The sequence below is a fragment of the Drosophila nasuta genome, chromosome 2L, assembly GCF_023558535.2.
Source record: "Drosophila nasuta strain 15112-1781.00 chromosome 2L, ASM2355853v1, whole genome shotgun sequence".
Lineage (NCBI taxonomy): Eukaryota > Metazoa > Arthropoda > Insecta > Diptera > Drosophilidae > Drosophila > Drosophila nasuta.
In genome coordinates, this window is record NC_083455.1 from 13,743,435 (window position 1) to 13,757,150 (window position 13,716).

The 13,716-nt window shown below is 36.5% G+C and overlaps 2 protein-coding genes across 3 annotated transcripts in view; both read right to left on the bottom strand.

The window, feature by feature from the left end:
- Positions 1–1,146: 1,146 nt before the first annotated feature.
- Positions 1,147–5,970, bottom strand: LOC132799038 (mushroom body large-type Kenyon cell-specific protein 1-like). The gene has a single exon (XM_060811168.1). It carries the CDS (start codon positions 5,968–5,970, stop codon positions 5,158–5,160), a length of 813 nt encoding a protein of 270 aa, XP_060667151.1. The 3' UTR covers positions 1,147–5,157.
- A 33-nt stretch (positions 5,971–6,003) lies between these two features.
- Positions 6,004–13,716, bottom strand: part of LOC132799034 (zinc finger protein chinmo-like) — a 58,015-nt gene continuing 50,302 nt past the window's right edge. Inside the window, exons 3-6 of one of the 2 annotated variants that reach the window (XM_060811164.1) lie at positions 8,790–9,007; positions 7,868–8,709; positions 6,562–6,706; positions 6,004–6,489 (exon numbers count right to left, since the gene is read on the bottom strand). In XM_060811164.1, coding sequence (XP_060667147.1) covers positions 6,004–6,489; positions 6,562–6,706; positions 7,868–8,709; positions 8,790–9,007 — 1,691 coding nt within the window. Of the gene's footprint in view, positions 6,490–6,561; positions 6,710–7,867; positions 8,710–8,789; positions 9,008–13,716 lie in introns of both variants that reach the window. The other variant, XM_060811163.1, reaches the window with a different exon arrangement.

Genomic DNA, 13,716 nt, shown 5'->3' on the forward strand with positions numbered 1-13,716 from the left:
GACTCACTTCAAACGAAATCGATCGATAAAGTGTTATCGATAAATTCCATTGAAGTGAGTTGGCAGCATTTTTTTGTAACTTTTAACGCTCTAAATGCAAAATGGCGACATTTGTGTTTTGTTGTTAAATTTAGATTTTTCTTATGCAATCTTCTTTTGTTTTGTTTTGTTTTTCTCTTTTCGTTTCGTTTCGTGTTTCACTTACATTTTGTAGTTGTGTGCAAACATATTTTACAAAGAAATTATTTTAGGCCGCTTTTGTCGAAAGTTGGGCCTAAAATTATCATTATTTTTTATAATTTTTATTAGCTGAACGCTATAAATAAATATTTATGCAAAGTTTTGCGTAATTTTCATTTATATATTCTGCGAGTGCCAAATGTGGTTTTCGTGTTAAGTTTGACATAAAAATATGTTTGTAATTTTGTTTTTGTTTTCCCCATTTTTTTGTTTTTGTTTTTTGCTTTTGTGTCGTTTGTTAATATTTAGCCGAAAGTTTAAGCCTAAAATTGTTTATGTTAATGCTTATATGCATGCGACGAAATTCTTTAAGAAAGAATTTCCATTTAAATAATTTGAATTCAATTTTCATGTGTTTTTTTTTACATTTGTTTTGTTTTTATAACCATTGGGTTTCGCTTTCGTGAATTGAATTGTGAATTTAATATAGGTTTTTTGTTAATTTAAATTTCAATTCTTAGTTAGTTATGTTTTTATGCTTTATGTTTTATGTTTTTTGGCTGTCAACAAAATTTGTTTGAACAGTTACGCGTAGCTCTAGCAAAAGTATACCGTTATTTACCGTTATTTTACGATTAATTTGTGAAATTTCTTTTAGTTCTCATAATTTTTATAGCCTTAAAATAATTTCTTTGTATTTTGTTGTTGTTTACATATTTAGTTAATATAATGTGTGTGTGTTTTGTTTTTTTTGTTTTTGTTTTTGCCTCATTTAGTTGCTTTGCCGAAAATTATGTATACACATTTTTCCTTATTTGCCTCTACACATACATAGTAAAATTTTTCTCGATATTTTTTAATATTTTTTTTTGTTTTTGTCGTATAGTTATTTATAGTTATAGCCAAAGAATTTGCTGTAATGTTTACATTAAATGTGTGTGTGTTTTTTTTTGTTTTGTATGTGTGTGTGTGTGTGTGTGTGTGTGTAATTTAGCGCATATTTACAAAAACCTATCTAAAAAACGTATCTGCCAAAGTTTTTTTCTTCTAATTTTTATAAGGATTTACTCAAGTTTGTTGTTGTTGTTTTTGTAAATATTTCGAAATTATAAGCCAAAAGGTGTGTGTGGGTGTATGTGTGTGTGTGTTAGCGTCTCTGTGTGTGTGTGTGTCACCATTTTACAAATGAAATTAAAATTGCATTTAGTATTAAGTTGTAAGTTTTCATTTCTCATATTGTTTCATTTCGAATATTACGAGTATGCGCAGTCTATGGGAGCCCATTGAGGTAGTTTAGTTAACTATTGCAGTTCGATATTGTTGCTATTGCATGTGTGTGTGTTGGTGTGTTGGTGTGTGTGCAAGTTGTCTTTTGCATATTACGTAAGATTAGTCATCATCATTATTATTATATTAAGGAGTTAAGAACTAAACAAAAAATCTACTAAGAACTAAAGCTGTTTTGTAGCATCTTCAAATTAGCTTGACTTGTTGACTATTATTATTGATGTTTTCTTGTTTGTTTGTTTGTTGCAGTAAACACATAATAATAATAAAAAACAAAGAGGTAGTTTCTGAGGTATATGAGTTCCTGAGTTTGATTTCCATACATACAATTAAGTTGCAGTACATAAGTCTAAACATAGTCGTTATATAAAACTAAGCTCTAATTCAAATGAAACCTAAAAAATTAATTTACTTTGTATTATGTTGTATACACACAATATATTATCATTATTATTATTATATTCTCTCAAAAATTAAAAAAACGAAAATGTAATGTAATTTCTCTTGTTTTCAATTGAGCAGCATACCCACAAATGCCACGCCCCCAATTCGCACAGCATAGGCGACGAGTGCAACAACAACGTACTTAAAAAATAATATGTAATTCAGACTCCAGAGAACGTTGCTGAGAAACAAATCGCTGCTTGCGAATGGAACGTGGTTGGGTTGCTTAGGGGATACAGGAGGCGGAGGAGGGGAAGAGGGGTGGGATTATTATTATTAATAATAAATTTGTTATTTTTTTCATCTTTGCATTTAAAGTAAATTATTGCAATTAATTACGTTTATCATAATTTGTTTCGTTAAATCTTTTTCTTTCATTTTGTTGTTGTTGTTGTTTTTGTTGATTTGTTTTGTTGTTTTGCTGTTCGAGTTATATACGGTTAGTTAGTTAAGTTTAGTGTTAAGCATGCGGGAAAACCATACGATATTATTAGTTTAATTATTACAAAAAATAAAGAAAACAAAAACTTTGCAACGCCAAACGTGGTTTGAACGTTGCACATCACAGAACAAACTGGTTTTTGGGGTAGATTACGTAAGTAAGAACTACACGACGGGAGTGGGGGGAGGAAATGTGTGTGTGTGTGTGTGTGTGTACGTGTATGTGTATGTGTGTCTGCGGCGCTCTCTGCGATTCTCAAAAATCGTTGAGAGCATGTTTAACATTTGATATATGTAACTAGATCTTTAACATTTGGCTATTTGCTTAAATCATTCCGTTGAATACTATTTGAGTGTTTGTGTTTGTGTGTGTGTTTGTTTGTTTTTTAACTATTGTTTATGTGCGTGTGTGTGTGTTTTTATCACCCTGTAGTTTATGTAAAAAGAAAAACTTGCACTATTGTGTCCAATATGTAAAAAGGGAAACTTAAACATGAACATAAACCCTAATCTTGTTTTTTTGCAAGCAACTTTTGGCGAGCCTAAGTGTTCCTACATATGCGCTTAATATTTATATATATAATATATATATACTAGATCCTACATCAATATTATATCATTTTACAACTGAACCTTAAACTGTGTGTTGGTGTGTGTGTGTGCATGTGTGTTTTCTTTGTGTGTGTTTGTATTTACAGTGCCTGACACGCCCATTTGCGTTTATTTAAGGCGTTTACAACAAGATTTCTCAGATTATTTTTACAGCATTTTCATCGTGTTGTTGTTTTTTGTTTTTCTTTTTTTACCTTGTACAAAAATCATAAAAGCCGAAAGAACTGAATTTTGAATTTAAGAAAAGTTTTTCATTTTTTTTTTTGTGGTTTGTTGGGTAAAATCATAATTTTCTTTTCTTTTTTGGTTATGAAAAATGTTTTCCAAAGGTGTGCCAAAAGTGTTTTTTGATTTTGAATTTTTGTTTTTGTAATTCTTTTTGTTTGCTGTAATTATTGCTGTTCTGTTTTGTTGTTGTTTCTTAATTGTTTGTTGCTTTTCATTCAAGTTTGTTGAGAACGTTTTTGAGTGGTTTTTCTTTTTATAACAAGTTTCTCGTTTTTTTTTGCATTTCTTTTACTATCTTTAATTGTTTACTTTGTTTTTTTTTATTTAAATATATACGTTTTTATTTTAGATTTTATTCTTTAGGTTTTCTTTATAAAATTTCACTAATAGTTGTTTAATTAATTTACTTTTGTTAATAGGCACCCAATTTACCAATTGTTTTATATATTTATGTTTACTTCTGTTGCTTGAATGTTGAAATTAAAAACATAAGAATTTTCCTTTTTTTTTTTCGTTTTTTTTTGCATTTGGATTTGGCCAAAAGTTGTGCGTGATTTTCGATTGTTAAAATTTTGAGGCCCAAAATGGTGAAAAAAAAAAACAGAAATGAAAAATGTAATGTAAATTAAAAATGTTGTTGTTTAAAAGCAATGTGAACGCACAGCATGGGGGGCGTGGCAGCCAACTGCATTTTGCTGTCATTGTATTATATAAATTTAATAAAATTATTTACAAAAAACTAGACAAACAAAATGCCAAATTGGCTGACGACGCAGGCGATTTTTTAATGCTTCCATTTCAATATTTTATGTTTTGTTTTTTTGTTTGTTTTATACTATTTATTTATTGCAGGTACTTGTGGTTGCGGTTTTGTTGCTATTGTTGCTTTGTAGTTTGTTGTTGCTGTTTTTTGTTTTTATAGTTTTTTGTAGTTTGTAGTTTTTAGTTGTTGATTTGCAGCTATTTAAATTCAGTTAAGTATTTATTTTGTATTCTTATTCTCGTTTTTTCTTCTTCCTTTTTTGTTTCGTTTTTGTTTGATTTGAGGCAACTTTGCAGTGTTTTAAAAAAAATGAAATACTTTCTTCAAAAGAATAATAAATATATATGTTTGTGTTAAGTATATTAAAAACAATTATATTTTCAGCTACCAATCAAAAACGTTCAAACTTTTTTTGTTTTGTGCAAGCATAACTATTTTCATATTTCTTTCTTTTCATATTTTATTTTCGCTCATTTAGCTCATTCGACCCTTTGCCTGATGAAAGCAAAGCGAGTCTAGTGAGTTTGTTTCATTTTCCGTTTTGTTTTTTTTTTCATTCACTATTCTTTTTGTTGAGACGATTTCTTAGCACACTGAAAACGATTTTTCAGCCGGATTTGTGTTATAGACTCTTTCTTCTAATAAATTAAAAATATTTATATTTTCATTTTTCGCTAGCATTGTTGTTGTTGTTGTTTGTGGTAGTTGTTGTTGTTGTTGGTCTGTTTTTGTCGAAGGAAAAAGGAATCAAAAATAATAAACATCAAAAGAACATCAAATACTGCCTTTGTGTACTTGTGTTTGTGTGTGTTGTATATGTGTGTGTGTGTGTGTGTGTGTGTTTGTTGTGTGCATAAAGTTAGTATTTAGTTATAGTTAGTTATAGTAGACATCTTTGCCCAAGCGATTTGCTTGGGACTTGCATTTTTTTGTTATAGGTGGTCTCCGAGGGCAACGACAGTTGCAACAGTAGTCATTCTTCTTCTTCTTCATCATCATTTTCGTAGCGCGTAACGTAAACTTCTTCTTCTTCTTTCTCTTTGTAAATCACTCAATCACTCTCTATCAATTAATCAATCAATTTGTTGAATTGTGGCATTCAATTCGTTATAGTTTTTTGTTTTTTTTCTTTTGTTGTGGGCGGGTGGGGGCTTCTTCCTATTCTTCTTCTTCTTCGTCTTCTACTTCTCTCTTCTTCTCATTTACTGCTCATTCACATCCACATTGACCTTGGGCGTAGAGGTCAAAGCGGGCGCTTCATGGGCCATCATCAACATTTGGCTGGTGGGCGTGGACGTGGGCGTGCGCTGCATTTCAACAGGCTCATCGATGGGCATTACAGCGGCAGCCGCATAATGCTGCTGCTGTTGTTGTTGTTGTGCCAACAATTCATCGTCTTCTTCGTCTTCGGGTTCGCTGTCCGACAACGGTTCGATCTTTGGCTCAACAACAACAAGCTCCGACTCGGGCTCATCGATATCCATGGCTGTGGCCTTCGGCAACGCTTCGTTGCCGCTTAACTCAGCTTCGGCTTCGGCATCGCTGCCTTCGTCGGTGGTGGTTGATGTTTCGCCCGTTGTTGTTGTTGTCGTCGCCGTTGTTGTTGATGTCGTCGTCGTCGCCGTCGTGTTCGCTGTTGTGTTTGCCGTCGTGTCCATCGCTTCGGCTTCTGCCTCAGCTTCGGCTTCGGCTCGTTCGCGTTGCTGCTGTTCGGCTGCCATGGCTGCTTTAATTTGCATTGCGATCTCTTGATGCTCAAAGCTAAGCAGACCAGCAGCTGCTGCTGCAGTCGCTGCTGCTGCCGCAGCTGCAGCCGCTGCCGCCGTCGCCGTCGTCGTTGTTGTTGTTGTTTCGCCCATTTCTCCTGCTCCTCCTGCGATACCCATTACGCCCCCCTGTTCGCCGCCCGCTACCTCAGTGCATGCCATCGCATCGCGTCGCTGCATGCACTTCTCCAATGCCATTTTGAGTGATTTACGTTTACGCTGCTTCGCCGCCTCCTTGTGCGCGCTCATGACTACTGCTGCCGCTGCCGTTGCGGCCGCTTCCTATGGTGAATGATTCGCGGCCGCCGCTGCCGCCGCCGCTGCTGCCACATGCGCCGGCGCAATTGTTGTGCCCGCCGCCAAACCAATCTCCTGCTTGTGCTCACGTGCAATGTGCCGCCGCACCGTGTTGTTGCGTGTGAAGGTCCGTTCGCAGAAGGGGCAGGGCACCCGGATGCCCTGATGCCGCTGCCGGATGTGTGCGCGCAGATTCGTCTCGTAGCCGTAAAGGCGATCGCAGTACAAACACTTCAGTTTCTTGCCGTCCGCTGTGTTCACGCTGTTCTTGTTATTCATCTTGGTGGCATTCCACACGTTCAACATGTCAGCGGGTGCAATCGATGCGGCCAAATTGCCCGACAGCGATCCGTCCGCATTCTTCAGGTTCTCCAGCAGCGCATTCGGTGTGGTCGATGAGGTGTTCGAGTTGGCGGGTGGCGGCGAATAGTTTGAGTTCTCCAATTTCACACGCAAATCCTCGGCACCATTCTGCAAAAGTATCGAAAGGAAATTTGAGCTTGATGCAACTGATTTTCGATTGCGTATTTGAGTGTATCCTACATCGGTTGACTCGTCCATCAGTTCGCGTTCATCGTCGTTAGCCTCGTTGGCGCTGCCATTGTTGCGTTCCGATTTCACAATCCGATCCAGGCCGCTCGGCGCATTTCCATTGCCGGCCGTAGTGCTGGGACTGTGGTTCTCATACCTGCTGCAATAGTGTGTTGATTAGAACGTTAGCAATCCATTTACAACAAATAGAGTAGAACAACTATCAAGTACATTCGACTTGGTGAGACCCTTTTACACCTTTCTCAGCTGTACTATATTTGAATCAGAATATAAATAGAAGTAACAACGAGATCATTCCACTTAGTGTACGCAAATTTATAATGAAATTACGACTACAGCGAGATCATTTGACTATAAGAGATTTTCAATATAAAAATCACATAAACAATCCAGCGCATTCGACTTATTGAGACCCTCCTTTACACCTTTCTCAGCAATACTATATTTGAATCACAGTATAATTTGAAGTAGCAGCGAGATCATTCCACTTAGTGTACGCAAATTTATAATGAAATTACTATTATAAAATTAAAAGCTAAAACATTTGACTTTGCAAGACCCTTTCTACTTCTTCCAATAATATTGAATAGATAGAAGACATCACAAGTGATGTAGAGGTAAAAGCGAGCATAAATTTATAAAAAGGAACTATAAGGTGGGTACATTGAACTTTGCGAGACCCTTTACTAATTTTGTAATCTATGTAACGAAATCATTGTTAGACATCCCTTATACCTTTGTGAATTGCACGATTAATGTTTACAATTGAAGCACTGAAGAACTATACAAGTCAGAACATTTGACTGCGTGAGACTCTGTACACAATTTGTTGAACTACATTCTCTTATATCACAGTCAGCTTTTTTCTCGTTACACATCTTTGAATTGCACTATTCAAATGTAAGATTTTGATCACTGTTGGTCAGATATTCTACACTTTTCGTTTGAAAGTGTTGAAAAATTGAATAAGAAATATTGAAGCGAACTTGTAATAATTATAATTTGTTACATTCTATATATTTGGAATGCATTTATAATTTGGAATTCATATATATTATTATATTATATAAGTTTAATATTTGTGCTGTCAAACGTAGTGTGTGGAGACAAAGGGATGGGCTTAAATTGTGAAATAAATTCGAGCAAAGTGGACGGCAAGAATAAATGTGAGTATTGCCAGGACATTTAGTGATATTGGTCCTTAAATTCTTAGAGATATAGGGGACTATTCTTGCATCCTCAACTATCAAACAAACTATGGTATACTACTTTTTGTTTACTAGGTCTGCTGACTTACCTGGACTGTGGCGAGGCGCGTTCCGAGTGCATGGTGTCCGCCTCGGTGGGCGCTGTCGAGCTGGCGCTGGACGAGGGTCGATGGTAGGGTTGCTTGTTGATGGGGCTGGGGCACTCGGAGGAGTTCTTGGAGCCATCGCGGAGGACGCTGCCGCGCAGCTCCTGCTCGGCATAGGGACTGCGGAGGGCGCGCTTGCGAAGCGGTTCGTTGAAGGACATGGGACGGTGGTACATGGGCGGCACATAGGCCATGCCCAGCTGTGAGCTGCTGCTGGGATGCATCAGCGAATCGCACTCTTGCTTCAGGCTGCCCGTTGAACCGCCGCCCAGATGCATGGCGGCGCCAGCGCCGCTGCCACTCAGACTGATCGGTCCATTGTTGCCGCCAAGATGAACGCCATTGCCACCGTTGCCGTTGCCGCCGTTTCCGCTGCCGACGCCGGAGCCAGCGCTGAGTGGACCAACGCCAGCAACAGAGCCGCTAATGATGTTGCCACCAGCGCTGCCGCAACGATCCAAGGCGCCAGCACTTGTGGCCAATGCACTGAGACCGCTGGCGGCCACACTTGCCGCTGCAGCCATGCCACCAGCGGCTGCCATGCCGCTGAGTGCGCCGGCCAGGCTCAAGCCATTGTTGCCGGAAATAGCAGGACTGTTGTTACTTCCACTGTTGTTGTTGTTGTTGCCGCCAATGCCAATGGCAACGCCGCTGCTGCCGCTTAAACTGTTGCGCATGCTGCGACGACCCGTCGGCGAATCGAGCGGCGAACTGTCGCCGCCCATGTGTTGTTGTTGCGCCTGTTGCGCCGCCAAGCGACCCGTCTCAGTGGACAGTCCTTTGACCTGAAGAGACGAAAAGAGTGTAAGACGAATTAGTATTCGAAAAGTATTTAAATGGAAAGAAAGTATTTCAAGGCACTCACTTGTAGACTCTCGGCGGACTTGAGGAAACTGTTGAGCGCCTCCTGGGAGACGTGCACCTCGCCTTTGTACATGAACTCGAGCAGCGCGGCCATGTTGTCCGGCGTTGTCGCCTCCAGTATGATGACACACTGGCCATTTGTGGGCGTGTTCTCGAACAGGTCGGCGAACTTTTTCGAGCAGGCTGCCAAGATTAATTTGTGTGCCCTAAAGACGGCGCCTATAAAGAAAAGAGTGAAGAAAACCAGTTTAAAATCAATGTGAATGAAACGAATATAAATTATTTGCTTAATTTGTTTAAAGAGAAAAAAGTGTAGTGAACTATATTTGCTTAATTTGTTTGAGTTATAGAACATTTTCTATTTATTATTATACTTTACAATGTGATTAAATTCAACGTGAATAAATATATATTACTGTATTTTCTTAATTTGTTTGAAATATAGAACATTTGCTATTTATTATATACTTTACAATGTGAATGAATATAAATTATTTGCTGAATTTGTTTTAATAGTAAAGAGAAAGAAGTGTACTGAACTGTATTTGCTTAATTTGTTTGAATTGTAGAACATTTGCTATATATTATATACATTATTTGATCTATATTTTTGTATAAAATTCTGTTCCAAGCTAATTAAATATTGCTAATTCATTGAATATTTTAATGGCTTGTTATGTGTGATTATAACTTCAATATAATTTTGAATTTTATATTAATACATCAACCATTTAAAAATAATACTTTTTTAAGCACCTCATCTGAGACACAAAAAAAATTTCAATTTTTCAACTCTTTCACATGAATTACTTAAAATAAATGTTGTTGAAGAGTTAATCATTACTTTAACCTAATTTTTTGTATTATTTAGTATTCTAATTTAATTCGGGTTTAACTTGTTGTTATCAAGAATGCCTTCGATGTTTATGCAGACTCAAAAAGCTGAGCAAACAACGAAACTGCTTCAAGTAGATTGTGCAAATGTTGTAATATAGAAATTAAAGCATACTTTCGGGCGGGTCGCTGTTACTAGCTATAAAATGCAGCCAACAGGTGGCGCCGCAAGCGCAAATCGTTTAGAGACCTTGAACTCGTAAAAATCATGTCACACACACACACACAAACACTGACTGTGAGGGAAAAGCATAATAAAAGTCAGCAAGGAAATGATTTCCTTGCTCTTGACTAAGCACACTCACACACACATACACAAAGAGCTTTTGGCAACTGTGTGTGTGTGTCTGAGTTATTATTCAACGTCAACATCAACGTCTTGGCCGTCGTCTTCTTGCTGTCTCTGTGTGTGTGTGTGTGTCTGTGTGTGTACCTGTGACACACAAAGCCAGCTGCTGCTTCTGCTACTGTGGCGTATACGCAATATCCCTTTTGCCGGCAACTCCCCCCTCCCTCCCTCCCAATCCTGGCTCGCTGTATAAGTATATTTTTATGTGTTTTCTTGACTCGGTCGCTCGCTTTTGTTATGTACACGATGCAAAGGAACGAGGAAAGGTTTTTTTTTTTGGGTCTCGAGTTCTGTGTGCTTCACAACAAATTTTCACGCTTTTACTTTTTTGGCCAAAGACACAAAAGCGACAGAGATAGCACAGAGAAGCAAATACAGAACTGGGGAATTGTTTGAGAGTGTGTGTGTGTGGGGCGCTTTTTGACTTTATGGGGCACTTGTTGTGTTTTGGTGACGCGTTACTTAAGCCAAATTGAAACGACAGACACGCAGTGGAGTCATCTTCGTTTTCTTTCCTTCTCTCTCTTCTCTCTCTTCTCTCGAGGGAGCCAAGAGTGTATGTGTAGGTGTCTTATTTACGCCTCACAAGTTTTTTTTGGCAACACAAATATAACAATACTCATACGACGCATATGACGTGCGACGCAGCTGCACACACAACACCATCGAGGTTGTCGTTACTTAAATATATATAAAGTGTGCACGTCTTTAATCTAATCACCAAATGCAGCGTCGCCATACGACGAAATATTTCTTTAGAAATGTGTGTCAATTTCGTTGGTTACTCGCCACGCGGCGCACGGCTTTTTGATAAGGCAAAAAACAAGCACAATCAGCAAAAAGCGAATACAGCTTATTATTATGAAATCAAAAGGAGAAAAGTGAGAGCGAGAGAACTTCTGGAAATATGCGTAATTTATGTTGAAAACAAATAAAAGGGTTTTTTTTCTGGATTACTCAATATTTACCTCAATGTAAAGCTTGAGGAATTTCCATTCCTTGATTAGTTACTTTAAAAATATTCCCCAACTACAAAAATTTCGCAGAATATTTAAGCATCGAACTGATTAAGAGAAATTCATAATGTAAAAATACGTAAATTGTATTTATTAATCATAAGCTGACCCAAATTTGCAAACCTTCTTGGAATACTTTCGTTTAACAAATTCTGAAGCTCTTATATAATTCGTGTACAACTGCATTCGTATCGCCAATTTTTGTTGTTGATAATAATCTTTATTTCGTTTTTATTTTCTTTATTTTTTGTTGTCGAATTTCTAACACTTGATACAACAGAAATTGGGTCACAAATGCCCCAAAAAAAGAAAACGCAAAAAATAATAAAAAGAAATAAATGAAAGACCCTACACATACTACTATTTCTATATGCATACGCGTTGAGCTGATAAACAAACTGAGAAATACACCAAAAAAAAAAAATACCAACAACAAAGCCAATGCTAATTGCTTGCGCTTGTTTACGTTCTGTTTTTATATAAGTATATACATATATGTATATAAATTATAGTATATAGTATACTCTATATAGAGAGATTTAGAATTCTTCCACGCGACTCTTGAAAAATATGTTTTGATTTTGTATTAAGTGCACTCTTAAAATTGATTAAGTTGATGACAACAATTGAAAGTTGTTTGCGGTTATTATTTCTTTTTTTTTTTTGGGGAAAATTTTTTAATCTTATCGTGCATAAGTTGTGACGATGATTCATTTATGTGTTTGTCAAATGCATAGAATGTCGCGATGGCTGAATTCTAATTCAACCATAAACACTTCAAGGTTATTATGTTGATACTCCTAGAACAAGTGGTAGATTAAGTGCGATATCTTATTGATTGAACACACACACACACAGAAAATATTCTCAAAGTTCACAGACGGCGAGTGAAAGTTTATTGAATCATTTAAAAAACAATTTCAAGAATTTTATCTTTGATCATGGCGCCAACCAATTGAAAGAAATATTTGCTATTTAAATAGTTTTTCTTTAAAGATTCTGAAGACACTTTGGTGAGCTTTTAATGTGCTTTCGAAGCTTACCATTTAAACATTAAATTAAAATGAAAGTTTATTCTAAAAAATTTATTTTTGATCATCTCGTAAATATTTGATATTCAAATAATTTTGAGTTAAGCATTTTCAGATATTTTAATGTGCTTTCAATATTTAGTATTAAAAGTGAACTATTTTATCTTTGCGATGGCAGCAATCAAATGAAGAAAATATGTGTTATTTGAATAGTTTTAATGTAAAGAGTCCATGTGAAAAGATGGATTAAAAGATTTAAAAGATTTTGAAAGCTTACAATCTTAACATTAATTAAAAGCGAAAGTTTATTCATAGATTTTATCCTTTATCATTGGGCAAATAAAGTCAACGAAGTATTTGATATTCAAAAAGTTTTGAGTTAAGCATTGTAGATAAACTTATCAGATATGTTATTTTAATGTGCTTTCAAAGTTTAGTATTAAAAGTGAACTATTTTATCTTTGATCATCGCAACAATCAAAAATTCTTGAGTTGCGCATTGTAGATAAACTTTTCAGATATTTTAATGTGCTTTCGAAGCTTAAAACTTAAAATTAAAGCCTTTTTTCTTTCCCTAAAAATGCTGCGACCTTAAACACTTTGCCTAAGAAAACGAAGCAAAAAGAGAATGCGAAATGGAGTGAAAAATGCTGGAATCCATTAGTACACCTAATACTCGTTAATGGCTGTAAAATCACAGATATGAAAAGCAACCCCAAAACGAAAGAAAATAAGGCAACAGCTCGAATACGCAGACAGACATTCGATTCGATTCGAGTAGAGAAGAGAAATGGCCCAAGGCCAAGCAAATGTTCATTTCGTATAAATGCTCATTTCTCAAGTGCTGAAAATGCCCGAAACCAATGCAGTCCTCCCTCTCCCTCTTCCTCACTCACTCTCTCTCTCTTTCTCTAATAGAAGTGGAAAAGCAAAGCACACACATGTGCATATTAAAAAACAATCAAAAACATACGCTAAGGGCTGGCAAATATTTAATGCTTCATTTCGAAATGTACCACAAGAAAAAAAGAGACTGATTTGAATCCGAATAAAATTGCAAAAATAAATAAAGCAAAAGGGAAATCAAACATAACATGAATATATGAATTCTTCATATATTCGAAATATTAAAAACCACAATTAAAAGCAGCCAAAAAAAAAAAACAATTTCAGTTGCCTGGCGACCATTTCTTTTTTTTTTGGAATTTTTTCAAAAGGCTCACCGAGTTTTTGGAAATTTTAATCAAAAGTAGTAGCACTTCGATTGATATGGCTGACAAAACGGACGTAGGGCTTTTGTTTATCCTTCCATTTGGTTTTTATATTTGTTGTTGTTGGTTTGTTTGTATTTTTGGCTAGCCAGGGACAGGCAAGGATTTGTGGAATCCCTTGGAGCAGAGAGTTAGAGGACGCAGTCACGTCTGATGATTCATAATCCCACAGCTAGAGAGCCCAACAAAAAAAAAAGATCAAAAAGCGAACATGTGTAGCGGGGCGTATGCGCAATTTTTGCTAACCTTAAAGATGCGACTTTAAAACCGTAGATAGACGCAACAATTTGCCAATAAAAGCATAAGCCTAAATAATACATGCGCCCAAGATGCTGACACGCACACAGAGACGGGATTTTTGGGTGTT

Coding starts and splice junctions, on each gene's coding strand:
- LOC132799038 (XM_060811168.1), bottom strand. CDS start 5,970: ATGAGCGCGCACAAGGAGGCGGCGAAGCAGCGTAAACGTAAATCACTC.